At 51.5% G+C, this 27,377-nt stretch overlaps 1 protein-coding gene across 1 annotated transcript in view; it reads left to right on the top strand.

Annotated features, from left to right (window-relative positions):
* The window catches only part of KIAA1755 (KIAA1755 ortholog), a 29,217-nt gene extending 3,427 nt beyond the window's left edge, over nucleotides 1-25,790 (top strand). The window contains exons 2-14 of the mRNA XM_063296797.1: nucleotides 4,323-4,520; nucleotides 6,509-7,781; nucleotides 8,716-8,913; nucleotides 9,861-9,984; nucleotides 10,966-11,059; nucleotides 13,255-13,341; nucleotides 16,915-17,031; nucleotides 17,839-17,937; nucleotides 18,985-19,133; nucleotides 20,427-20,565; nucleotides 22,394-22,516; nucleotides 23,894-24,085; nucleotides 24,721-25,790. Of these exons, the coding sequence (XP_063152867.1) occupies nucleotides 4,323-4,520; nucleotides 6,509-7,781; nucleotides 8,716-8,913; nucleotides 9,861-9,984; nucleotides 10,966-11,059; nucleotides 13,255-13,341; nucleotides 16,915-17,031; nucleotides 17,839-17,937; nucleotides 18,985-19,133; nucleotides 20,427-20,565; nucleotides 22,394-22,516; nucleotides 23,894-24,085; nucleotides 24,721-25,668 (3,741 nt within the window). The 3' untranslated portion in view covers nucleotides 25,669-25,790. The remainder of the gene's footprint in view (nucleotides 1-4,322; nucleotides 4,521-6,508; nucleotides 7,782-8,715; nucleotides 8,914-9,860; nucleotides 9,985-10,965; nucleotides 11,060-13,254; nucleotides 13,342-16,914; nucleotides 17,032-17,838; nucleotides 17,938-18,984; nucleotides 19,134-20,426; nucleotides 20,566-22,393; nucleotides 22,517-23,893; nucleotides 24,086-24,720) is intronic.
* The last annotated feature ends 1,587 nt before the right edge of the window (nucleotides 25,791-27,377 follow it).

The raw sequence follows: 27,377 nt of genomic DNA, 5'->3' as shown, positions 1-27,377 counted from the left end.
TAATGTTTATGATCGTAGTTTGATTTTTTTGTAAATTGCCCAGAGTCCCCCTCTTGGGGGAGATGGGCGGTAATTAAATTTGAATAGTAATAATAATAATAATAATAATAATAATAATAATAATAATAATAATAATAATAATTCCTCTTGCTTAATCACATAAGCAACTTTGGAAAAAGCTTGGGATTTTCCTCCTCCCTTGGCTGATTATTTTAATGTTGTGTGTGTGTGTAAACAGCTCCTCCAAAGCCTTTGCAAAAGATTTTAAAAATAGCCTCAAATGTTGGCCTGGGAATCTCTGGCCCCGGGATTAGGAGTCACAAGGCCGAACTATTTCACAGCCTCCAGTTTGTTGGGCGCAGGGGTGACCTCGCCTCAGCACCCGGCACCCGGCTGGCACCTGCTGGTTGGTGGGGGTCAGTCCTCCCCTCGCCCCCGATCCTCAGGCCTCTGGAATCCCTTCCCAGCCCTCCTGGCCAAGGAGAGCTAAATGCAGACCGTGACCTTCTGCTGCAGGAGAAGCGTCTGCTATAGGTCAAAGCAGACACCGCCAGAAATAAAGCTCCTGGGTTCCCTGGCCCTGCCGGACTAAAAACAGCCAAAACCCACTTCAGCACCGGTCCTGCTGCCATCCAGGGAGACCAGGTGCTTTTTCACATGAGCAAGAGACTGTTCAGTTTTGCAGGAAGACAGCAGAGTCTTTGGTTCACACGCTGACACTGAGGTCCCTGCAGGGAGATGCCAGCTGCCCTTTGGGATGTTGATTTGCCCGAGGAAAGAGCGAGGCTCTCTTCATTTTCTGGTGTTCCCCTAAAAAGTACCCCTAAAGCCTCTGCAGAATATTGCCTTTCCCTTTTAGATCTGCAGCAGGGCAGTCCACGGGGAGAGGTAAAAAAAACACGCCGGCCACGACTGCATGATTGAATGAAGACAGGGCGAATGAAGACAGGGCAGTTCTCCGCTAGCTTTGGGCTGGAGGATGGCACAAGTGCGGAGCGCTGGCTGTGCTCAGAGCCTGCCTTTGCAAGGCTGTTGCACTCTGGGAGACCCTGGGTCTACCCCTAGCCACTGCAGCTGAGTGTGTCAGCCGTTCTTTTAATCCTGCCTTTCTCTTCTTGTCAATGCTCAAAGTGGTGGACAAAAGGAATCCTGAGTTAGCTGCCAGGCTCAGAATACAGGCAGTCCTCGCTTAATGACCACACATTTAACAACAATCCAAAGTTACAATGGCCTCAGGAAATGTGCTTTACAAGCTGTACTCACGCTTACGACCGTTGCAAATTGGTGCACCACCCCCACAGTCATAAGATCACAATTTGGGCACTTGGCAGCCAGCTCACATTTAAGACCAGTTGTGGTGTTCTGCAGTCATATGATCGCGATTTGTGACCTTTTTTGCCAGTTTCCAGCAAAAATGTCCATTGGGGAAGCTGGATTCGCTTAACGACCCTTGATTCACTTCACGACCATGATGATTTGTTTAACGGCCATTGTAAAATGGTCATAAAATCGGGTCCAATCACATGGTGACTCGCTTAACGACTGCATCGCTTAAAAACCCAGAGTCCCTCTGGTGAGAGGAGATGGGCGGTGACAAATTTGATAAACAAACAAACAAACAAATTACTTTTCTGGTCCCTATTGTGGTCGTTAAGTGAGGACTACCTGTAAGGTGGCCTTCCAAGTTCATGTAGGGATGTGTGCAACAGAGGGAGGAAGAACAGAGGCTCACCTGCTCCAGGCATGCACCAGGCGCACTTTGAGATCAGCTCCAATTCAGAAAAGAGCAGTGATTTGGAGTCAGAATTCCAAAGCGTTTGCTTCTGGGGCATCCATGGGGTGGCGGGGGGGTAACAGAAAAGCTGCGATGGGGACCCCAACCCGAAGGCTGAAGCCCTGCCTCTTTTGACCTGGGTTACGCTTGCGATGCACGTAAAAGAGGGGTGGGGCTTTGATTACCCGGTCGAGCTGCCATCTTGACTGTTTCAACCCCACTGCAGATGCCCTTATTTGCTTTTCACTGAGAACACATGCAAATCAGGAAGCCGTTCCTATGCTTTCACCTCTGGACAGAGTGACATGAATCGCCCTGTTTGCGGTGGCAGAAGCTGCCCAGTCGTCCGGTGTGGCTTGCAATTTCCAATTCCAGGTTTTAAAAAGGGAGGCACACATTCCCACCCACCTCCCAGCTTGTCTTGAGGGGGAGCGGTTGAGGTGAAAACAAGGCATACTGCAGAAATATCCTTGCAGAAGTACCCTGAAAAACAATACGCTAGACCAGGGTTTCTCAAGCTTGGCGACTTTCAGACGTACTAGACCCCAGCTATCACTTTATGTCGTAATATGGATTATCAGGATGGTCATAGCACCTTCGGGAAATAGAGCAGTGATATTTTGTCCACCCAGGTTGAGGGTCCAGCCTGTTGTGTGTACCAAGCCCCCGTTCTAGGGCTTGATGCCGCCAGGAGACCCTTCTGGCTTCTCAAATGCTCAGAGCCTGCTCGAGGGCTGCCACGTCTGGGCTGCAAATCGTTGGGTGAGCTGAGGTTAGACTTTTGCATCTGTTGACTGCCCCTGATGGGCTGTCTGGATGTTGGTAGCCCAGATCTGGTCACTCTAGGCCTCCCCAGAGGGCTGGGAGACCCCCTTTTCACTTGAGATCCAAGGTGTTGTTGTTGTGTCATTTACGACTCACAGCGACCCTACGTATAAGAGAACGAAATGCTGTTTGGTCTTGCGCCACGTGCCTGGCTGTTCCAATGTTTGCGTCCGTTGTTGCGATGATTGTATCAGTCCATCGCATTGAAGGCCTTCCTCTTTTCTGCTGGCCCTCGACTTTACCAAACGTGATGCCCTTTTCAAGCGATCAGTCTTTCCTGACGATGTGCCCAAAGTGTGAGAGTCTAAGCCTAGTTATCTTCGCCTCTAGGGAACATTCTGGTTGTATTTCTTCTAAAACGGATTTGTTTGTTCTTCTGGCAGTCCGCGGTATTTTCAATAATCTTCGCCAATCAAGATCCAAGGTAGAGGTTTCATTATTCAGCAGACTTCACGTGAAGGAGAGAGAACAGAAGCGGCCAAAGTTGTTAAACCGGTTTTTCCCTCCCCACCCCCTCGTCCGCATGGCTGGAGCTGGACCCCTCCCACTTGCTGGCCTGCGGGCAACACCTTTCCAGCAGGAAGGAGCCTTCTGCCAGGAGAGAAGCCAGGGAGGGCCTGACTCAGTGGTGGGCATGTCCCACCTCCAAGCAGCCCTCAGTGGGCTTCAACCCTCCTGGGCCTCTGTAGCTGGCTGGTCCCACCGAGTCTTGCAAGCTCTGGAGCAGCCCTGATCAGTTCTGGCTGCAGCCCCCACACTGGAAAAACGCAAGTGAAACCCTGCCCAAACTGGTTGCAAACCGAAACAGGCAGTCCCATAATTGCGCCCAGCCCTCCCCCTCTCCTTGCTGTAGTGCCCCTAAATGGAGAATTTGGGGTCAGAAAGGGACCCCTTCCTGACGACTCAAAGCACCGGGCTGATCAGCCCAGGAGGCAGCTGGAGAACTGGGGTGGGGGCTGGAGAGCGTGTTTCCCTAGGGTGCCCCCCCAGGTAAGCCCCCCTTTCCTGAAGGCTTCCTTGGCCCCAATCCTGAGGATATTTTGCAAGGCTGCCAAGGTGGGGCTCTTAATGTTGGGTGCTGGGCGGTTCAGACTGATTTAATTGGTGCCTGCCGCTGTTACTCATTGATTTTATTGTTTTAGGTTTTCCCATATGGGCAATTTTAGTTGTCTTTGTTTAGGTCAGTGTTTCTCAACCTTGGCAAGTTTAAGATAGGTGGACTTCAACTCCCAGAATTCCCCAGCCAGCTTTGAAGTCCACCCATCTTAAACTTGCCAAGATTGAGAAACACTGGTTTAGGTTGCAAGATAGGATGGTAGACAAGTTAAATCCAATAAACAAAACTGCCTTAAAACTGTCTGGTGCATGCACACACACACACACACACACACACACACACACAGGTTGTGTTGATACAACAGGAAGTCAGGAAAAGATGGGGAAGAACACACCAGCAGGACAGGTGTCTCGGTGATTTACCATTTGACTGATCAATGCTTTGTTTTACTGGGCCAACCCAGGGAACGGATTGATTCAGTAGCCAGTATCAAACGGTGGTGTGCAGCCTGGCTCTGGCCAAACCTCTGGGCTGCAGCAGATTCCGGATTCCGAGTCGCTCCATTACAAGCTTCTCTTTCAGCTCCCTGATGTTTGTGGTCCATCAGCACCAGCTGGGCAGTTGTAATGCCCGCTGCTGTCTGTCTGCCTTCTTCCCCCACGGCAGGACCCCCAGTCTCTGGACGCCGCAGTGCAGAACACGCTGTCGGGCCTCTTCCCTCCCTTCGAGGTGACTGCTCCCACGGTGCTGAGCCAGCTCTTCCGGGTCCTGGAGGCCAAATACCACGGGGACGGCCTCTGCTGCCTGCTGGACTTCCTCATCCCCCTGAAACGTCTCCTGGAGCACGTCCGGCAAGCAGCCTGTGTAAGTACGGGAGAAAGGGCCCCAGCCCTGGGGGGCCAATCGCTGGGCCTGGGGCGCTGTGCTTCCACGCGGTGTCCACCTGTGTCCAGAGCAAGCCCCAGCAAAGTCATCCACATCGCGACATCGTCGTGCAAATGGTGGAATTGCATTATTTGTGCAGCACAATCAGGGCACAGGTGATGCTTCTCCCCCACCTGCAGACGCCCGTTGCAAATAAAGTCTCAGCGCTCCCGCTGACTTCATGTCTCTGGGCCAGTGTTTCTCAGCCTTGGCAGCTTTAAGGTATGTGGACTTCAACGCCTGGAGTTCCCCAGCCAGCACGCACATCTTCAAGGTTGAAAAACACTGCTCTGGGCAATAAGAGCACACTGCTTTCCCATTCTGCCCTGAGGTGGTTTGGACTTCCCAGTCTGGCCTACCGCCCTGAGCTTGGTGGTTCTTTGTTCAGGTAGTAACCACGGTCTTTATCAGCTGAGGTTTTCTGAAAGGGGGTTGTTGTGGCCTCTTTGGGGAAGGACATTCCAGGAGGAGGGCCGTGTTAGTCTAACACAGCCAGACACCAGGAGGAGCTGGGGGGCCCTTTTCTGACCCTCCAGTTTTATTCAAAGGCAGAAGCCTTCGTCAGCTGCAGCTCCCTCCTCAGATGTACGGATGGACCATTGACGCCCTCACATCAGACTCAACTCCTCATGACTTAGGGTCTTATGGCTATTCCACCCAGCCAATTTATGGTTCAAAGTATTGTGTAAGTCTGAAAAAAATGTTAGTTCAGTAACTAAACCATGAAGCTGCTCATTGTCTCGTTGTCAGAGAGCAGCCAAAGTCAATCCAAATGTGATGCTGAGCTCCACATGGACCTCTCGGTGACTCCATGGGCTGGTCCTTCCTGGGTCTTCACAACTTGATGAAAGTGCTGCTCTCTTACAGGATACTTTTCCCCTTCGTTTTAACCTTCTCGTCTCTCCCACTGCTGAGAGGCTTTTTGGTGGCCTTCCATCCAAGGACTACCCTGAGCTGATTTTTCAAAATGAACCCCAATCATTTTTGGGTGCTTCAAGCAAACAGTCTTGACTTTTTTCTCATGGAGCCCCATAATATGCTTCTCCTGATCTTCTCCCAGTCCTGCTTGAACTTCCAGCCCCGATACTCTTCCCAGATCATCTTCCTCTGTCTGGTCATCAACCAACACATATTTACTGAGAACCGGGGGCCATTGGTCCACACTTCTGCAGTTCCATAATGGTGCTTGCCTAAACGTCAGCTTCCTTAGAACTCACAGTCTTCTTTAGTTACCGTACATTTAAAACAGAAGGCACATTTCTAGTCCTCAGTGTCATAACACTAGGCTTGAAAATGTGTGGGTGATATTTGGAAGCATTTCAGAAGGAAGAAAAAAGCAAAAAGAAAGTGAAAGTGTGTCTTTCATATCTTTGTTCCCACCTGGAATGGATAAACTGCCCCAATTAGTCCAATGAGTGAAATTTTCCTGACCATGCAACTTGGCCTTTCTTGTTACAAAGTTCAGCTTGCATCTTACTCATTTACTTGTCAACATTAATTCCCAAATATAATTCCAAGAAAAAAACAGAGAAGCAGAACCGCACCCTTCTGAGCCTCTGAATACTTTCCCATTCATTCTTACCCCCCCCACCTCTTTTTTTTAACGGTGGCTTTGGGCACCATGGAAAACTACATTCCCCAGGATTCCTTGCATCTGGGGTGCTACTGTTGCCGAAGGAGAAAGGGGTGGATACTCTGCCCGAAGCAGTGGTGTCCAAGGGGAAGGGGGACACAAAGGTCAAGGTGACCTTTTTGCAATGACTGAAGCCCCACGTCTTCTTTACGTGCGTCAGTTGAACTCCACCGTTACCTCTTCCTTTTTGAAAAGCGTGAAATGCAGATGTTTTCCCATCAGTCGTGGGAGAGGCGAGTTGCAGAGGGGGAGATCTTTGGTCCATCACTTCCGTCTTTTCCTCTCTGCCCCCCAGGCTCCCTATTCCGGCTGCGTGTTCCTGCATGAAGGCTGGCCCTTGTGTCTCCACGAGAAGGTGGCTGTCCATCTCAGCCCCCTCAACCCCCTCCTGCTGCGCCCGGGGGACTTTTACCTCCAAGCCGAGCCTTGTGGGGAGCAGTCGGCCTGCCTGGTGGTGAAGTGTCTCTCCAGAGACCTGACCACTGTGGAGAAGATCCCCGTCCCGGACGCCTCTTGCTCCTGGCTCTTTACCGAAGCATGGCTGGAGGAAATCAACCGAGAGCTGGAGAGGCCAACCCTGCGCACTTGCCTGGTGGCCACTGGCAACGGAGTTGTCCCCGTTCCCTGGAGTAAAATAGCCACCCCAGAGTTCATCCAGCTCCCCAAAGCAGAGCATCCAATGGAGAAAGGCTCAGTCCACCCCCGGGCTGGCTGCGTGTTGAATTCCAAGCATCCGAGCAGCCACTTTGCCGGAGAGGGGCACGGTGGCACAGACCAGGGCCCCAGGCCTTCCCAGGGGAAGTATCCAGGACTCATCAAAGTGGAACAAGGCCCTTGGAAGAAATCTACCCTCTTTGTCGTGCCAAGCCTGTGCGATATCATCAGCGAGAACCTGGAAGGGGAATACGTGAACCTCGTGGAATTTTCGGAAGAATCCCAAAAGGCCGGCGGGTCGTCCCCGGCGACTCTGCATCATCAGCTCCAGCAAGAAGTGTTCCCTGGGGCTGAAAAAGCGCTCCTTCGGGCAAACGGAGAGACTGGGGCCCCGGGGGAGAGCTGGAGTTGCGGGAAGGAGCAAGATTTGGAGGAGGGTCCCTGCACGCCCTGCCTGAGAAGGAAACTGAGTCAGGACCCCAAGATCCACGAGCCGAGGTGCCGCTACCGGGACTCCTATATGGCGGCTCTCCAGAACCCCATCAGCTTCAGCTCGGGGCTGATGGCAGCCATACTGCAAGAGATGGACTTTGCCAAGCCACCCTCCTCTTCAGCGAGCGGGGATGTCCGGCCGGCCGAAGGGCCGGGCCAGGTGGCCTCCCCGGGCCCCTCGGAGCATCCCCACCAAGACAGGAAATCCGAGGACGCCTCCAGGCAAGGGCCCTGGAGACTCCCGCGGTCTCCAGCCGAGGGGCCTGCAGTCAGCAATAAATCCTCCTTCCTGAAAGGCCACCGTCTGGGGGGTGGCCCCGGGGGGCCGGAGAAAGCTGGCAAGGGGCACGAAGGGCCTCGGAAGAAAACCTCGGTGGTTTCCTCCCCCAGAGTGGCCAGAGCAAAGCCAGCCGCCGTAAAAGGTAACGGGAAGGGAGGATGCAGGAAAGGATGAGGGGCATGGATGAATCAGGCAGAATTTGCCAGGGTGGCTGGTGAAAAATATAAAAGTCGCCCCTCAAAGGATGGGCTTCTCCTCTCAGGGCGGAGAGGCTCTGGGGCAGTGTCTTTCAACCCCATCAACTTTAAGATGTGTGGACTTCAACTCCTAGAATTCTCCAGCCAGCCATGCTGGCTGGGGAGTTCTGGGAGTTGAAGTCCACACATCTTAAAGTTGATGGGGTTGAGAAACGCCACAGTAAAGTCGACATGTATTGGAACATTTTAGGCAGAATTAGAGGGGGCTCCTGGGGCGGGGGGCGGAGGCAAAGGAGAAGGTGAAGAAAGAGTGGGGCCCAGGGGGCCCGGGGGCCCAGCCGCACCAACCCACGGGGCTCCCTGTGAGGAGGTCTGATCCCCACCGCAGAAGTCGCGGCTGATGTGGGAAAGGCCCTCCAAGCTCTAATGGGGGCTTCGCTCACAGAGTCGCTCCAGTTGGCGTGCCAACTTTGAAAAATAAACAGGGGGGGGAGTCGAAGAGCGGCTTCCCCGTGGCCCTGCCGCCTCCATTCAAATCCCCCTCCTGCTCGGAGCTGACTCGGCACGCGCAGGCCCGCCTGCCCCTCCCCCCCGGGATCGGCCATGTCATGGGGCGGGGGCTTCTCGAGGTGCTCTCTCCCTGTGCTGCTGACTCCACCTGTTGGTTCTTGTCCGGAGCCGCAAAAAGCAGGACTGTCCCCCGTTATCCGGATGATTTTCCAGATATCCCAGCATGGTGTAATTGATGGGCTCCCCTCCAAGGGATCGTCCTGGCCGGCAGGTGCAAAGCGGAGCAGGGCCGGGCTGGCAAGCCTTTGGGGCTCTCCATTGCCGCAGTTCTCCAGCTTGTCCGTTTCTGCCCCTTCCCTCCCTCCCCAGGGTCTAGCCAGACCGAAGCAGCATTTGGGGAAGTCCCAAGTCCTCTGAACCCGGACGCTGCCACCGCCGCCGGAAGCCCCCCCAGCACAGATGCCCTGCTCAGCGAGTTGCTTCTTCTGGGATCGAGTCCTTCCGAGATGGTCCAGTGGGAGCTGCTCAGCGCTGAGCTTTTATCTTCCGGGGTTGCATGTCTGCCAGGTATTCTGAGCGGAAACAGCCAAAGGACCTTCCTGCAGAAACCCCGCGGCTTGTGCCGTTTCGTCTGTAGCCGGGGAGTTTATCCATGAGAGCTTTGGGTGGAGCAGATCCTTAGCTTGCCAGCTCTCTGGATATTCCAGAATAAAAGAAGATATCCAGGTAGTCCTCGCTTAATGACCACAGTTGGGACCAGAATTTTGGTTGCTAAGCAAAGCAGTCATTAAGCAAATCTGACCCAATTTTATGACCTTTTTTGCAGCAGTCGTTAAGCAAATCACTACGCGTGTTAAACTAACCATGTGATCATTAAGCAAATCACGCAGTTCCCCATTGATTTTGCTTGCTGGAAGCTGGCTGGGAAGGTCGAAAATGGTACTGGTGACCACAGGATGCTGTGACAGTCATAAATGTGAACCGGTTGCCAAGTGCTCAAATCATGATCATGTGACTGCAGGGACACTGCAATGGTCATAAGTGTGAGGACCAGTCGCAAGTCAGTTTTTTCAGCACCATCATAAGTCCGAATTGTCACTAAACGAATGGTTGTTAAGCAAGGATTACCTGTAGAGTGAAGTTGCACCATGGGGGATAAATACTTGCATTCAAAGTCCTCTTCCGAGGCCCATGTGCAGGGTGCTGCGCTGCTGAGACAGTGTAGCCCTCCTCAAGACGGTGAGGCAATCCAGTCAGCCTAAACAAGGTGCTCGGGGTCCCTTTGCCTGCCTGGGCCCCCTTGCAAGCTGGGCACAGCAGCATTAAGGGATGCTTTCCCTGAGCTGGTTTCAAAACAAAGTGCCATCGTAAAGCTCCTCCCTCCTACATTCCCCTTTCAAAAGTGGAATAAATTACAGAGCCAGGTAAAGTGGGAGGCCCTGGTGGGTGCATTGGAAGTGGGAAGCTTCATCCGACTAATGCATGGTTTGCCTTGACTCCCTCTGGAACTCCAGGCAGCGTGGATAAGCTCGGGAGGCCCGTGGTTGAGATCCCCCAAAGTGGACAAGGCTGGCAGGACGCGTGGTGCTCGGCCAAAGAGGTGGCACGGCATCTGCTTGGCCTTTGCTCCGTGGCCAGGTAAGCACGCTTCCCTGGGCCCTTCTGGCCTCCCCCCCCCCTTGCTGCAGAGAGAAAAAGGGGCACAGGGGGTGGGAGGCAAGTCAAGGCAAAGTGGGCGGAACCCACTCACAATCCCCCCATGCCAGGGGGAGGCGCCGACCCGGAGCCTCATCCACAGCCCCCTTGACCCTCCAGATGCCAGTTCCCAGCAGAGGAGGGGAGGCCCCCTATATCCCAAGGAAGCGCCTTCCTTTTCTTAAACTGCTGCCCAGCTGGATGTCCCCAGTGGGGCATGTGATGTCCATGCCCCAAGGCCCACCAGCCCCTCTCTGGAAGATCTCCAGACGGGTCCAGAGAGGAAAAGGACAGCCTCCCTTTCTCCATGCATGACCCCCAATTCCTGCTCAGGGAGAAAGTGAGCAGATGGGCACTGGAAGGGCCCCATGGGGCTCCCGTGCTCTGGGTGGGTGGCCTGGCAAGCTGGAGGGGCCCTCTCCTCGCCCTTCAGGGACATCCTCACTGCCCCTGAAACTCACCCCCAGAATGCGGCTGCCTCCCAGATGCCCCCGGCCATGTCCAAGGAGGTTTGGCCTCCGGGCACCTGGGCTGGCATCCCACTAGAGTGGCAAGGGTTGCCCCAAAGTCAGCTTGACCCTATGGCATCCCCCCAAGTACTCAGCCAGCTCACTTGCTGCCTCCACCAGAAATCAAGAACTTCCCTTCCAGAAGAATTTAGCAGCCTCTTATTCCACCTCCTCCCCAGCAGGAGGCAGCACCTGCCCAATCTTGGCTAGCCTCAAAAAATTAAGACTGCTCCTGGTCAGTAGTTGGATCGGAGACCACTAGGAAATCCCAGGGTGGATGGCAAGAGTGGGAAGATGGCAAACCACCCCAGGAGGGACCCAGGGCAAACCCCTTCTGGGAGCTCTACAGACATGCCCGTGAAGTCAAGCTCAACTTGAGACAGTCTTTATCTCTTTGTTTTATTCCACCATGCAGGAAGCGTTCAAACGACCAGGGGTTGGTGATCCTTATCGATGCCAGAAAAGAGCCTCCCCCTCCCACACTTTCCACAGCCCTGGGATCCCTCCAGGTAACTGTAGGTGGGGGGGAACTGCAGCAGAGACCCTTCCTGCTTGCCTGCAGGGCGGGAGTGAGGATTTTCTCACCTCGGGATGTCGATTCAGAGATCCCCTCTTGCTAGTTGGCAAAAGAGGGGCATTGCTACATTCTTCTTCCCTAGGAAAAGAGCATCCATGTAGGATAGTGTTTTTCAAGCTTGGCCACTTTCAGCTGTGTGGACCAACTCCCAGGATTCCCCAGCCAGTGGACATCCCTTTCCATCCATTAAAAAGGCTTAGTGAGAATCGTAGATTTCTGGGCAAGGGGACCCCACAGATAAATGATATTACTCCTCCATAGACTAAGAGATAAATGCAAATTTTTACAGTACAAGGTGTCCCCAAAGTCTTTGTGCACCTAAGCTTAAAACTGCCCTAAGACTTTTGGCACACCCTGGATGCCAATTGTCCTGAAGGCTTCACAGGACGGAATCCCACCTACAGCATGTAATGCACCGCTTGGGATGTTTTTCTTCCTTTTTAACTAAGGGAAGGGATCTCCCCCATTTTCTTTCCACTCAGTATTGCATTACAGCAACCAGGGGTGCCCACAGGATGTAGTAAAAAAAAAAAGTCAAGATGGTGGCCACCACAGCATAATCAACGCTCTGCCAAGCTTCTGGCAAGCAAAATCAATGGGGAACTGCATGATTTGATTAACAACCACGTGGTTCACTTATGACCATGGTGATTTGCTTAATGATCAGTGCAAAAAAGGTCATTCCGCTGGCCCCTCTTTTGATGGCCCTGGATTGCCCAGGCGGCTTCTCCAGTGACCCTCGCCTTGGCATTCTGGTCCAGAATATTTAAGCTTCGCCTTTTGCTCCCACCACTTCGCCTGGGATGGAACTGTCTGTTCTTCTCTGGCCCACACAAGGTCCTCCCAGCCACTTTCTCAGCACCGTAATTCAAAGGCATCGATTTTTCTTCCGCCAGGCTGATATCTTACAGCTGGGAAAACCATGTCTTGCACAATACGCATCTTTGTGTTTAGCGCCGCACCTCTGCACTTTAATACTTTGCCTTGATCCCTCATAGATGTTCTTCCAAGCAGCAGACCTCTCTTTATTCCTTGGCTACTGTGAATTTTGGAGCCTAGAAAAATAAAGGGTGTTATCACATCAATTCCTCTGTTTCTTTGCCTTGGGTCATCGTTACCTGTTGCCACAATTTCCTTTTATCTTTGTTTTTTTAGTAGTTTATTTAAAAAAAAAAGACAGCACCAGAGTTTTTGCATTCTCTTCTTTTACTTTCCAGAAGAGATTCCTTAAATCTTGTTCGCTCCTGGCCATCAGAGGGCCTTCTTCAGCATATCTGAAGGGGTGGATATTTCTCCCGGTGATTTTAATTCCAATTTCTATTTCTTCTAACCTACCATTTCTGGATTCTGCACATAAGCTAAATAAATACAGTGCGATTATACAACCCTGGCATGCTCCTTGTCCAATTTTGAACCCTTCAGATGCTCCATATTCCATTGTTTCCTGGTCATCATAAAAATTATTTAATGGGCAATTGAGGTTTTCTGGTACATGCATGTTTTTAGGGGCTATCCACAGTTTTTGGAATCTATATCAGTGTTTCTCAACCTTAGCAACCTTAAGATGGTTGGACTTTAACTCCCAGAATTGCTGGCTGGGGAATTCTGGGAGTTAAAGTCCAACCATCTTAAAGTTGCCAAGGTTGTGTTCACACAACATGCTGAACCTTTTAACTGAGTTAACCCATTCTCAGAATACACTGAATCATTAACAGGGCTGGGTTCTCACAATACTCTAAATCTTTTTTTTTAATGTTAAAGCTCAGCAAAGGCCCCTGCCTTAGCCTGGCTTGATCTGGTGTGTCGCCCAGCTTCTGAGATCCCAGTTTAAAAGAACAAACAGTCAAAGCAGACCCCAAACCAAGTTCAGTGTGAACTGTTCCTCCTTAAAAAAAAGAAAAAATGAAAACCAACACAAACCTCTCCTCTCACATCCATCCCCCCAATATGCTGCCTCACTGAGGATGCTCTGCGCCAATTTGAGGAGGTGGGAGAGAAGAGCTTCAGGCTGGAAGGTGTTTTGTGGACACAACACAAAGACACAGACACAGAGACACACAGCAAGCAGAGGAAGCCATGAAGGAAAGGCTGGGAGGATGCTGATGCCCCGTCTACTCTTCCTTGCAGAAAGCCTTTCCGGGCTCCATCCATGTTCTCCTGCTGGTGGCAGAGAAGGAGGTGACCTCCCTCATGGAGAAGTTCTCTGGCTTACAGGTGAGTTCTACCCATCAGCTTCTCCACCTGAACGTGGGTCTCCTTGTGATGTTGTGCTGTTCAAACCTCTTCCTTCCCAAGACAGCAGCAAGACTGTAGTTTGTGTGTGTGTGTGTGGGGAGGGGGCTGTTTACAGGATTTGCAACCGTGCGCAACCCCCGGATTCAGAAGATGCCAACTGCTGCCTGGCGTAGGACAAGATTGGGCCACGTCTCTGTAAAAAGCAGAAGAGTCCCACCACCAAAAAGCCGCACAGCCTAAGGAAGAGGGCACGTCCTTTGACCCGTATCCTGCCTTCCTTCCTACGTGGGCCTTCAGAAAGTTTCGGCCGCAGTGAGGTGCTTCAACTCCACCCCCCGTTTCGAGGGGCACTGATGAACTTTGGGAGGAAGGCGACTCTAGGTAGATGTTTCAGAGAATTGTTTGGGCTAAAGGTACCCGGGTTTCTTGCTTCCTCCAATGGGGCCTTTTCTGCCCCACACCCCTTGGTTGCATTTGCTCCCAGGGACAGTTCCACTTGGCATCCTGTGTGGGGAAGCCTTGTTGGCAGGGTGCTAGACAGCATTTGGCCCAGGAGAGATCAGAAAAGTCACACGCCAGGCATTTCTATAAAAATAAATTTATTTACAGAAAGCACAAAAACATATTTACAGGCTTTGTGCATTCGCACATGCTCACAGACGAGAGATTTCTCTCAGCTGCATACTCTCTGCAAGCCTAAAGAGAAGGAACTAAGTAACAAGCAAACTGCCCTCGCTTCAGGCTATGCAACTATTAACACCTAAAAAGAGGACAATTAAATTCAACCTCTTCACCCGGCCAAAATGATTAGTTACCATAGTAACCTTAATCTGTACCAGAAAACAATATACCAATAAGCCGTCCCTCTCGTGGGGACAGACTGCGCTGCACCTGGATGAGGACAGGGGCTCCCCAGAGCCTGGGCTGCTTTGTGACCTGCTGCTGCAACAGCAATAGAGTCTCTTCGGGGGAGATGGGCAGTGGCAAAAGTTGAAAAAATGGCTAGGGCCTCTGGGGACCCCCTTCCTCGTTACGCACCTGTCCTAAGGATGCAGATGGGAAGATATGGGGCCTCCCCAGAGCTTCTACATTTCCTAGGATTGCAACAGTTTGGGGAAACAAAGTTGACTTTGATTCTCTAAATGTGTTCATGAGGGTGGGTAGAAACACAGAAGCGTGAAGTTCTGAGTCAATGAGTAACAATTAAACCAATTTTTAAAAACTCCAAACAAGCCCATTTCTAACAGGGACCAACGTAATCCAATTATTAGATAAAGGCTGAACCATTTTTCTCCCCTGTGGAAGGACCACGGTTGGCCTTTGACCAACAGGCCAAGGAGTAAAATTGCATCTCTTCTTTATTCAGTTTTCAGTAAAATATAATGAATATTAGCACTCTCCAGTCAAATATAGTTAAACTGATTATTCTGTCACATTAAAATGTATAATTCAGTCCCTCGTTTTGGGCCCGGCTAAGTAGCAGCATCTACCTGATGTGGCTGATCTCAAAAATGCAAAGCAGGGTCAGATCCACCTGATCTGGCCTCGGATGGGAGACCCCTGGGGAGCCCAAAGCTAGCTTGCAGAGATGAGGAAGCCGGAAGAAGGCAGGGGCAACTGACATCTCTCCTCTTTTCAAGCCAACCACATAGTGTGGTTTTGTAGCCACCAGGAGAGGAATTTAGGATGAATAAAGGTGACTTTACCTTCTATCCAGACTCCTTCTGGGGGTCTTTGGGGGCTATCTCCAAGGGTTCATGCTTGGAAGAAACTGTGTCTGGGAGGAAGTATCCACACAGCACTGATGCCAGCTTCTTTCCTGACGGAGGTGGCAACCTGGTTGAGCATCTGGAAAGGGTGTAGAAAACCACATGAACCCATGTCTCCATGCCTGAAAGGCAGAAATAAAAATTTGAGAAGAACAAGGGCAGTTTCATTCAAGGAATGGCGCACCCACCGTGATGCCATGGCATAAACGAGGCAAAGTATGTGCCTTGCATCATTTGCTCGATGACATCACGTTGTGTCAACCCTGACATCATTGTGGCTTCTGCTGGAGATGGCGGGGGGGCTTTCTGGGGAGGGATCAAACCTGGCAGCTGCTGCCCCCCCAGCACTGTTCCCCCCCCAGCACTCTCCAGAGTAAGGTAAGACTCTTGCCAAGGGCAGCATCCCAACTCTTATCCTGGCCCCAGCCTGCCTCCCCCCTCCCCAATTACACGGCTTGAGTGGGACAAGCTGGGTGGGAATGGCATGAACATTCTCCCCGAGGGGCTGAGCGGGGTGTGTGTGGAGGATGGGATGGTGGGACTGAGTTCTGATCTTGTCTGTCTCTGCTCCCTCCCCGGCCATTAATTACGCCAGCCCTGTTGGCTTTGAGAAGCCTTAATGGACTTCCGGCTCCTGCTGGCCCAGTCAGCCCCTCCCAGTAGCCCCTCGGTGCACCAGACGTGGGGATTAAGATAATTCAGCCTCAAAAGGGGTTCTGTTCCTTTATTAATGCTGCTCGCTGTAATTAATGTAATGTGAAATATTAATGGCTTTGATTAACTGCCGCTGCCCTGAGTGATTAAAATGTCCTCCTTTCCCCGCACGGAAAGGCGCCGAGGTGGAGTGGGGGAGAGCTCCTTCTGGGGCGTGTGATGAATGGGAAGTGTGAAAGGGGGCCAGAAGCCCACCCGCTCTGCCCTGCCTGGCTGACAGGAAGCGGGGCTACATGGGGTCCCCGGCACCAGAGAGCAGGGATTCGGCAAGCAGGCTTTGGAAGGTGAGGGGTCCGGATTCTGTGCCAGCAAAGGCCGAATTCTGCAAGCTGAATAAATTATGCAAAAAAGTCTTGCTTATAGTTGCACAATCAACTCGTTTTAAAATAATAACACAATTCCTACTGTTTCTGTGGAACCCGGGAGGGCAGGTGAGGTCTCTCCTAGCAACCCTTTGTAGCAGTCCGTTCCCACATGGCCCAGTTCACACAACATGCTAAACCCTTCACTCAGTTCCCGCATTCATGTAGCATGCCATGCCCAGACACTGAAATCCGCCATGGTTTAACACAACTTGCTTAGAGAAAGATTGTGCTCCCAAACCTTCTGAACCACAAATTTCATAATCCCATTTTAGGTGCGGCTACTATGCTGTGGGAATCCAGCCAACATATCATTGTTTTGAGTCTGGCTTATACTTCTGCTCATTTTTATATACAGTATTTAGATACCTCTTGGATATTATAAAAACATAGACTTACTCTCTTGGTCCAAAGAAGTAAAAGTGAAGTCTCCTTCAAGTCCAGTTTGACTCTTGGTGACTTTACAGACACAATGCCTCTACAGTTTTCTTGGTGACGGAACAGAAAGTGCCTTGCCGCTGTCTTCTGCCAGGATGTGTCTCAACTTTCCAGCCCAGGCCGCAGCCTTGGGATCCCCTGGTGGTTTCCCATCCAGTCTTTCAAGATCAGCCAACCTGACTTGCTGGTGTAATAAAGCAAACTAAGATAGATCTTTAGATAGTTTCTCGAACACAAAGGTTGAATGTCATCCTGTGTCTTGCCTGCAGGTGGAGACAGTGAGCTCTCTGAAAGCCCTGGGCCGGCATGTGGACAGTAGCCAGTTGACCCAGGCCTTTGATGGTCAGTTTCCCTACAACCATGGGGAATGGGTGCAGTTCTTTCAGGTATCTTCTTCTCTGCCATTATGCATTTGGGGAGGGGGGTTGGGGAGCAAACCTGTTAAGAAAGTTTCAACTGCAAGGGAGTCTGCGGGTTGTGGTCCAAAAAGTCAAGATGGCAACTGCCATGGTGTGATTGAAGTTCCACCTGTGTTTTTTTTTAATTTGCATGACATGTGATGCTGATAAAACTCAGGTGGAGCTTTGATCTCACCATTACTGCCACCATCTTGACTTTTTGGACCACACCCTGCAGACACCTCTGTTCAAATGCCTTCTGTAATTTATCATGGAATTTCTCACTTAGAAAAAAGGCTCTAATGCTTTGGTGCCTTCCAGGCCCAAACTCCAGGCACTCCTCCCACTGCACCCCCCACATCCCTCGGACTCTGGTCTTCCTGTCCCCATGGCTCAGACCATGGTGGGTGATCTCCTTGGGGCTGGGGCCTTGGCCTGTGCTGTGACGGTCATGATCCCCAATGGTGCTCTGTGAATAAACAGTCTGATGAGGGCATTTGGTGAGGAACAGCAGGTGGAAAATACTGGTCTAGGTGGGTGCAAATGTGTGCCAGGAAGACCTGCGCAGAGCAGCTTGGAGACTGGCATCTCTGTGTGTGAAAGCCTATGGCCCAGATGCCTGCTGTCCTCTCTCCATCTTTAGTTGGGAGCATGCAGGCTTTTTGCCACACCTGCCACCAGCTTTATCACCCTGATTTTCCTCCATTGTGGCCTGCAGTCTGTCCAGATATCACCTTGCATCCGGGCTTCCCAACCGTAAGTTTTGACAGAATGTCTTTTGTTGTTTCCTCCTAGAAAATCCATCATTTTGTCAGTGGTCTCAAAAAGGCCTCCGAGTTGTTACGGGGCACCACCCAGGAGTTGGAGAAGGGAGAAGTACCGGAGACCTTGCAGGTAACGACTTGCCATCTGCCGGAGGTTGAGGTTTGATGCCACATGGCAGTTCCTGGGAGCTAAAGTCCAGCCATCTTAAAATTTCCAAGGTTGTGTTCACAAGATCATGCCTGTGAACAAGAGGCCTTGTGGTCAGCCTCTTCTTTGAGCTTTGAAGGGCTGAATTAGTCTCTCTTCACTGGATGGCAGAAAAGAGCCTTGGACCACTGGAGGATTGTGATGGTGAGGGATGAAAATAGTTAGAGGTGTCTCTCCATCTTGCTAACCTTGGGGGAGTCAAGGGAAGAAATAGCTTTCTTGGAGAGTGGCTGAGCGCTTCTTGCTGCCTGGGAAGGCCAGTGTGCTTCATTTTGAAAGCAAGTGGTAGTTTCCAGGTTTGATGGACTTCAAGCCCCATGGTCTGAGTCCACAGTCTACCAAATGTGAGTCAATAAAACAGACTACATGCTATGCTCAAATGAATATATCCCATGTTGGCTTGATGTGATGGCCTGTGTCCCAAAAAGTGCTAAGACAATGGCTGGGTTGCTACAACACAATGAAGCAAAACTACCGACCCCCTTTTTGCCCTCCTCTAGCAAGTTATGTGAATCCAGTCACTCCCTCCCAACCAGGATGGACAAAGGTGGTTTTACAAGGAGGTGGTGCAGTGGTTTTCAGGGAAACTCCCAGTCAGCCCAGGGTCTAGTTGATTCCTGCCCAATCGGTGAGCTTGCTCTTGCACAAAAGATGGGGGGTTGGTTCAAGAGCAGTAGACACCTGTGCACCTCTCTTACACACCACCTGCATCAGCAGAATCTGGAAGATCAAGGAAGAGCATGGAGGCATAAAGGTCCAGGCATGAGTGACCCTAGTACGGTGTTTCTCAGCCTTGGCCACTTTCAGATGCATGGGCTTCAACTCCCAGAATTCCCCAGCCAGCATCTTAAAGTGGCCAAGGTTGGGAAACACTGGTCTGGACCAAAGAGATCCAAAGAAGCTGTCCTGGCTTGTGATAATTGTCACTGCCCTCCATTAACTTGGCTAACTTGTTTGATTGTCCCACAGGCGGTGGAGCAGCAAGTGAGAAGGCACCGGCAGCTCATGCAAGATGTTTTGTGCAATGCCCAGCTGGTGAGCTTGCAGAGGGAAGGTGGGGCCACACTTGCCAGGCTGCGGAAGGAGGCGGCTCGACTCGGCTTCACTCCCGACGTCCGGTATGGAAGCCAGGTTCTCTGGCCTCAGCACCATCTCAGGGCAGCTCTGAAGAGCAAGTCAACGCAGACCCTCGGCAGTCCCTGGGAAGGCTCCCAGCCTTCCCCATTTCGGTCAAGGGAGCTGGGGCAAATCATGGGGCTGCCACAGGAGGCCTGAGGACTGGATGGCTTGTTCCAATGCAAAGTCCTCGTGAAGGTTTGCAGTTCTTCACAGTGGAAGGAAAAGCCACATGAAGATGATAGTGTCACAGTCAGGGTTCCCCTAGGGCAGTGTTTCTCAGCCTTGGCCACTTTCAGATGTGTGGACTTCAACTCCCAGAATTCCCCAGCCAGCCTTGGAAGTTGGGAGTTGAAGCCCACACATCTGAAAGTGGCCAAGGCTGAGAAACACTGCCCTAGAGGGTGGGATCATTTAGGTGCCTATTGGTCACTTTGGGCTGGGGCAGGCATGACCTCACACCTCTGGTCCCTGGGGATTCTGGTTTGACCAGTGGGAGGATTTGCCTCTTTCAAACCAGCATCTCCCCTGTATCCAGCAGGCCTCTCAGCTGATCGCTAGCTTGGGGTCCTAACTAGGAAAGAGGGATCAGCCTGGCTTAGCTGACTGGCACAGGGAGAGGCATGGCATTGAAGCAGCACACACAGAAACATCTCTTGCTTCCCTGCGCGGTTCCCTGACCCACGCTGACGTTCGGTTCTTGAACAAATCCATGCCAAACACTTGTCCAAAGATGGGAGTGGGTTCTGACCAATGGCTGAACCCACTAGTTTGTCCCTCTGGCGAACCTTGCCTTCCCAGCCCCAGCCCACGTTCAGGAGAGTGTCTGGTGAGCATTTTCCCAATGGTTAACGCATTCTGTTAATTCTACGTTAGTAAAATGGGTTAGTCTGCAAAGGAGCTGCCAGACTCCTCTTGATTTCTGCCTACTGTAGGGTAGCACGGTTCTCCTACAATTCCTGCTGGTTAGGAATGCTCGGTGGGAGGGGAAGGAAACTCAGCCAGGAGAACCTACCAATTTTCTTCCTTAACTTGCCCCACACACTGTAAACAAAGATGCCATCTTTCGGTGGCAAGCAGGACAGGCAGAGAAGGTGGTGGCAGTGGGGGCAGCCAACTATGTCAGCCTGATGTTTTGCTGTTTCTAGAACCGATGGTGGACAGTCTTTTGGCCAAGCAGTGGGGATAACTGAATAAACCTGAGACGTGGCCAACATACATTGAAGAGCAAATGTTGATAAGGAAAAGAGTGACTTGGACTCAGAAGGCTCCCCCCTTGTGTGTGTGTGTGTTAGGCACAGCTTTGACAGCGCCCTGGCCATCTACAGTCTGGTGGAGGAGGAGGTTCACACGCTGGTGACCAAATCCAACAGCTGCTTGGAGCACCTGGAGTTCCTGAGGAAGATCCGGGAGCTGGAGGAAGAATTTCGCCAAGTAAGGGAGAGTCCGTGGCCCTGAGTGTGTCAGCTAAGCTGTGTCCGATGCTAGTTAACCCACGCTGTGCCCACGCTTCCATGTTTTTCATTTATTTGCTGGTTTATTACACTATATGCCCATCTGAGGGAACTCTGGATGGCTAGTTGTATTTCTAGGACGCATTTTCTTTTTCGTGATCACGTAATTATCTTTCGGGAGATGACTTAAACCTATATTCTTGTTTTACTGTAAACCGCCCAGAGTTGCTCTTTGAGTGAGATGGGCGGTGACTAAATTGGAAGTATAAATAAATAAATACATATCCATTTCCATAGTCACCCATCTCACAGCCGTGACTCTGGGCAACAAAGACAAGGTTAAGAAACCAACGAACAAGGATAAATAAAACAACAACAACAATGGTCCAATAATACATTAACAGTCCAATAACACCTGAGGATGATCAAACCACATAACCCCAGTCATGTCAGGAAAAAAAAGAGAATCACGAGCTGGCCCAACTTGCAGGCCCCGTGTCCAGGAGAACATCCAGGTCTTCAAAGATTTATGAAACACTAGCCGGGCTGGGGCCAAACAAATCTTGGAAGGTGGGGGTGGAATGATGCTCCAAAGGGCAGGCACCGCAACAGAGAAGGCCCACTTCCTGGGTCCTGCCAGATGGTGCTGCTGAAGCGGTGGGACCCCAGGCATGCCCACCCTGCTGAATCTAGTGGGCCAGGTAGAAAGAACTGGAGAGACGTGGTCCTGCAAATTATCCAGCTCCATGCCATAAACTTTATTGGGGATAACCAATAATTGATTTCAGACACACACAACCTTGATAGATGGGGCGGGGGGGTTGGCGTGAAAGGAAGACGTCGTGTCCCCAGAATCCCACCAGGAAGTGCAGTTTAATTTTCCTCTCCCAAAATATACCTGCCTCTTGGGTCCCCTGGTGACACTGAGCAAATTCCACTATTGCCTATTTTCTTCTGGTCAAAACAGACACACACACACCCGTGCATATGGGCGCACATGCACCCACACAACATGTTGCCAGCAGATTACAAAAATGGCAGGAACCCTTCCTAAAAGTGGGCTGCCCCATAATCAGGGGCAATGCACGTAAAAAACAGGGGCCTTGATTGCTGCCATATCGACCTTTCTGACGAAAGCCTGCTGACACCCCCGCCCCACAAAATTCAGTTGTCCTCTCTTCCTCCCAAGGTCTAGATGCCTCTTCCCTTTGCCCATGGGAATCTGGGGGTTCACCTTGATGGCCCTTGGCTGGCTGGGGGCGCTTTTGGCCAAGAGCCCCCCAAGGAAGGAGAGGATCTCTTTGCAGTGAGGCCAAGCAGCCCATAGGCTGGTCAGGTTCTCCAAGAAGGGTCTGCATTGTCGTTGGGGCCCTGTAGCCATGCCTGCCGCCCACTCTCTCCCCGGCCCACCTCCTGGGGCTTCACAGCTGGCTTCGCCCCGAATGCTAAGCCTTGGCTTGCTGATGGTCCTCAGCTGGTTGGTTCACACAGGGTGCTCCGCCAGCGGCTGCTTCGCACGGTGCAGCTACCTTGACGCAGCCGCACCCTAAGCCTGGTGACGGAATGAACCTGTTTCTGGGGTTTGCCCCATAGGTTGAACCCAACTAATAGGCTGCATTTGTGCGACCAACTAAGCCACAAAGGACAAGAGCCGGGACTGTGCAGCTGAGCTTCACACTTTGTATGAATGCGGCACCAGGTGAACTGAGCCGGCCAAGGGTGTCGTGCGCACATGGCTTGGCTCAGCCTGGTGCCCAAACCAGGTCACTGCCCAGTGATGGAGGTTCTGCTGTTGCTTCTCCCCACAGGTCAGTCTGTGGCTCGATGAGGAAGGCGAGCCGGAGCTGCGTGCAGTGGGGCTGGCGGAGGGCAGCCTCGAGAGCACCGAGAAGTCCTACCGGCGGTTTAAGGAGTTTTTCAAAGAAGCCACAGTATGTGAAGGGTGGGGAGCGGAAGGGAGGGGCCAGTCAAAGCCTGCGCGGCAGATTCCCGATGCCCTTCGTGGATGAGTAAAGGCGGTAGAGCTGAGTCTTCCCTGAATTTTAGCATAAGCCATTTTTCTGGAATTGTAAGAGAAGTTGTTGGACAAGTTTGTCCTTTACGTTGTGTCTGTTCTCCTGCTAGCCCTGAACACCACCCTTTCTGTTGTTCATCCTCCTTTCTTAACAAGTTCCTAATCATACAGGTAGTCCTCACTTAACAACCATTTGTTTAGTGATGGTTCGGACTTACAACGGTGTTGAAAAAAATGACGTACGACTGGGTTCTTACACTTATGACTGTCACAGCATCCCTGTGGTCACATAATCACGATTTGTGTGCTCGGCAACCGATTCACATTTATGACCGTCGCAGTGTCCCATGGTCATGTCATCGCCATTTTCTACCTTCCCGGCTCTTCTCCAAGTTTGCCGTTATGAGTCAACATGATGTTCAAATTGTGCATCCAGCAATGTCCAGGTGTAGGGTCCCCATTTAACCGTTCCTTCCAATTTCCCCCCCCCCTCTAACTCCCAATCCCAAGGTCACCTAAAGAAGTCCATAAATTCAGTTTATTCCATCACTCTCTGCCTTTATGTTGCTTGGGCTTCACGGATTCATAGGAATTCTGAGCTGCTACGCAGCGTGCTAGCTGGATGAGCCTAGCCAGAGTGGGACTGAGACCATCAAGGCTTTGCCTGCAAGTTAATCAATAAAACACCTGCCCTGACATTTTCATCGGACGCAGACGTTGGCTGGGCTCACTCAAGACCGGGCGCCAGCGTAGTGAAGTGGGGAAGTGTTGGACTAAGCTGTGGGAGATCTGAGATCAGGCCCATCTTCAGCTACAGAAGCTCCTGGGCGACATGGACCAGTGACTCTCAGCCCACAGGACTGCTCTGGTGGGGGAGTTGAAGTCCGCACAGCTTAGAGTTGCCAAGGTTGGGGAACCCTGCATAAAATAATACAGAGAGAGCGAAGTAGGACACGCTGGTTTGCTAAGGAGGTGGTCCTGCTTCTTCTGTGAACCCACTGAGTTTAGGTTTCTCTGATCCGCAGTGGTCCCTGGCCTCCAAACCGTGAGATAGCATGGACTTCTTAATTTAGGAGAGTCCGGTACATTGGACCAAAGGTCCCTTAGTTTAAGCACTGTTTCTCCAAGAGCACCTGGGAACAATCTCTAGCGTCGCCCAGTCACCCTGCCCCGGATCTCTTGAGGAACTCTGAACATGGAAGTTCCATTCATGGGTCACAGGCCTGTTTTGTCACTGGGGGGAATAAAGGAAGCCGCGCACGGCAAGCAACGGTTGGCCTTCTCTCTCCCTTAGGTTCACTACAACCGGGGCCTCTCTTTATCCAAGGAAGCTGCCAAGATCCAAGGGTTCAAGTTTCTCGAGGTTGAGGCCTTCGAGGCAGCAAAGGGAGCTTTCCAAGCTAAGCTGACCATGTTCTACATGGACATGGAGATGAAAGGGGCAGAGCTGGAGACTTTCCTGGACCTCTACAGATTCTGTGACAAGGTGAGCTCAGAAAAGGCCCCAGGAAAAAAGGAGGGAAGAGATGCAAAGGAACTGGGAGAAGAACGGGAAGCCTTGGATTTGGGGAGGATGTCAATGAAGTTGCACTAGTAAGACAGGAGGTTGTCCTTCTTAGCCACCAAAATAATTAGCTGGGCACACTGGGGAAGAGGAAGCGAAGGATTAGGGTGCCCTTCTTCTGCCCGTTTTTGCACTATTCTGTCCACAATGGGCTGCGTCTACTGGTTTCCTGGTTGGGGGCACTGTTGGCATTAACAGAAGGGATCTATTCTCCTCCACCCAAGTACAGCAACAGCTGATTCACAAATGCAAGCTGGGAGGAAGAGCTTGTGTGTTATTCTCAGGCTGCCGGGTTAGGGCAGCCCCCTTTAGCCTCCGTGCCTCCCCAGAGGTGGCCTAAATTCATGCAGAAACCAGTACTGTGGGATAGAGACAGAGAGGACTTGGAAGTCTCATAGAGTCCTTGACTCCTTGGGAGACACTTAGTTTGGATTTTAGAATACATGAAGTCTGAGATAAATGTGCCTAAAGAGAATGGAGAAGAAAAACTCATCCTTTGCGTAGAGTGAAAACCAAAGAGGAAGTCAATAACAAATGTTGACCTCTGTCTTTTCAAGGTCACTGAGTTTAACCGTGACTGCAAGCAACATCTGGCCCTGTGGAAGGCCAGGGAGAAGGAACCCAACTTTGTGGAGGCCCAGCAAGGCACAGAAGATGCTCTCCAGCGAATGTCCAAGGACTTTTCAGAGGAAAAGTTCCAGCAGATGAAGTTCCAAGCTTCCAGCATGCACAGTGAAAAGGGCCACCTGATCTGGAGTGAAGCTTTGGAAAGGAGTGAGGAAGCCAAGCAGATTCTGGAGGACATGCTGATCAGATTCAAGGAGGCCGAGGGAATAACTGCAAGAGACAGTGGGGAGCAGAGCAGCCCTTTTGCTCATAGCCCGTCTTCCCCAGTCCCAGCTGATGCCCCGGATGCTGGTGAAACATTGCAGGAAACCAAGGATCCAGAGCCATTATCCCAAGAAACGGGGGACAGAATTGATTGTACTGACCGTCCCTCCCCAAAGGATTCCTCATGCATCAGCTCAGGCGTGGCTGGGACAGGCGACAAGAAGGCTTACCTTGCTCCTCCAGGTGCCATCTTGGATCCTGGGGGGCCTGACAGCCAGGCTCTGGGTGAAGAAGCCTCAGGAAGGCTTCACACAATCTCCCCGGGTTCTCCGCCATTGCGCCATCCTTCTGCCTCTTCTTCCAAGGCAGAGCCGATGCCAGGAACCGGTGAGACTCGGCCTCCCACTGGCCAGCCTTGTGCTGCTGTGCTGGTGAGGGGCCAACGTCCCCAGAAGAGGGAGAGAGCCCAGTACTTCCAGCTCTCCAGACACGGGAGCTTTTCTTCAGAAGATGCCGATTCTCAGAACTCATCCGAAGATGCCCTGGATTCCAGCAGCACGTGGTCCGTGGAACTGCAGGGCCTCAGAGGTGCGGCCCAGGAAAAGGGCCTAGGGATCCTCTACTTAGAGAACCATAGTCCACGCGGTGGCTCAAGTCCTTCGGCTACCCAGTGAGGCCAGGGGCCTGAGGGGCCGGGGGTCTGGATTATCTCCGGGCCTTCTTCCAGCAGACTGATCTGGTGCTGAAACTTCCCTGGTCTTTTTGGCGCTCCATTATCCCACAGGTATTTTTCCAAGCAGCCCATCGGATACTTCCCCGATTAATGGTGCAAAACTCTTGAACTCGTGGCCATTGAAATGAAAGACTGGCTTGGGGAATGGCTTGGGAACGAAGAGTTGCTCTTCGCTTCAAGGCGTGGGCGGGAAAGGGAGAGGTCCAGCTCACCCTAGTTGACAGGAGCCAACCTGAAGGAACCAGTGGGTGCCCCACAACAAGGGAGATCGGCCCCGAGGAATTGGAGAGAAGAGGGCAGCTCCTGGCTGGACCAGCCTCCAGGAAGCGCCCACCCAAAGGCTGAGGTCCTGCTGGTGCCTCACAAAGCAGGAGTCGGTATGTCAGGAGCCTCCGGCAAGTCAGAGAACAGTCCAAGGACTGTCCCAGCTCCTCGTGTCCTTCAAAGGTCCTCCTGCCCACCATCCTCTGTCCCCCTGTGGCACTCCCGACATGGCTGCTTCCAGCTCAAGCCAACAAACCACACAGTTTGACCGCTTGGTGCTGATTAAAAAGGTTGCTCCGTTCCACCCTCCTTGCCGGGAAAATCAACTGAATTATATTAAGAACCAGGGGTCATAATCCAACTGAGGCTTGTTGCAAATCAACCGTCCCTTTTAAAGCAATAGGATTTACACTGATCCATCAGTGACACTGAGGCTTGGTCACCATTCATTCTGGCTGACCTGGGGCCAAGGCTTCTTAATACAGGTAGTCCTCGACTTATGACCACAATTGGGACCAGAACTTCTGTTGCTAAGTGAGGTGGTTGTTAAGCGAGTCACGCTAAATTTTACAACCTTTTTTGCTGCGGTCATTAAGTGAGGCCACAGTCATTAAGAGAATCCCACTTCCCCCATTGACTTTGCTTGTCGGAAGCCAGCTGTGAAGGTTGCAAATGGCGATCACGTGACACTGCTGCAACTGTTGTAAGTGTGAGCCGGTTGCCAAGCTCCTGAATTTTGATCACGTGACTGCAGGGATGCTGCAAAGGTTGTAAGTCACAAATCACTTATTTCAGCGCCGTCGTAACTTCAAACGGTTGCTAAATGAATGGTCGTAAGTCAAGGACTACCTGTACTTGACAAAAGTTGTGTTTCCCAGGGTGGCTTAAAATATAGTCCCAATGGCACGTGGAAACAGTACTAGAATTTGGTGAGAAAAAGCACAAAAACTCTGAAACTCACCAGGTGGCTTAAGGTAACTCTTTCAGACTCACCTACCTCACATGGGTGGAGCACAGAAAAAGTGGGAGAATCTTACAGGTCTCAGTAACTGCACTCCTTGGAGAAATGCAGAATGAAATGCAATGGGGATGGGGGGAATCACCACAAAAAAGAACAAGTGTTTATAATCTCATTCTTTTTTATATTTTTTGCAAAAAAAAAAAAGCTCCACTTGGTTCACAGATGTGTTTGCCCAGCACTTTCTCCCGTTGTGTTTGGAAGCGTCTCTTGTCTGCTCAAGATGTTTGCTCTTAAGCATATAGTTCTGTTTCGGGTTTGCAGTGCCCCTTCCCTCAGGTCAGGAATGGGGAAGTGACCTCTCAGACTGGGAGGGGGCGAGGTCATCTCCCCTTCTGCACTACCCCATCTCGCTGTTACAGGTAGTC

This window comes from Candoia aspera, chromosome 3 (genome assembly GCF_035149785.1).
Source record: "Candoia aspera isolate rCanAsp1 chromosome 3, rCanAsp1.hap2, whole genome shotgun sequence".
NCBI lineage: Eukaryota > Metazoa > Chordata > Lepidosauria > Squamata > Boidae > Candoia > Candoia aspera.
Note: the sequence above shows the minus strand (reverse complement) of the source record. Positions and strands in the feature narration are given on the sequence as shown.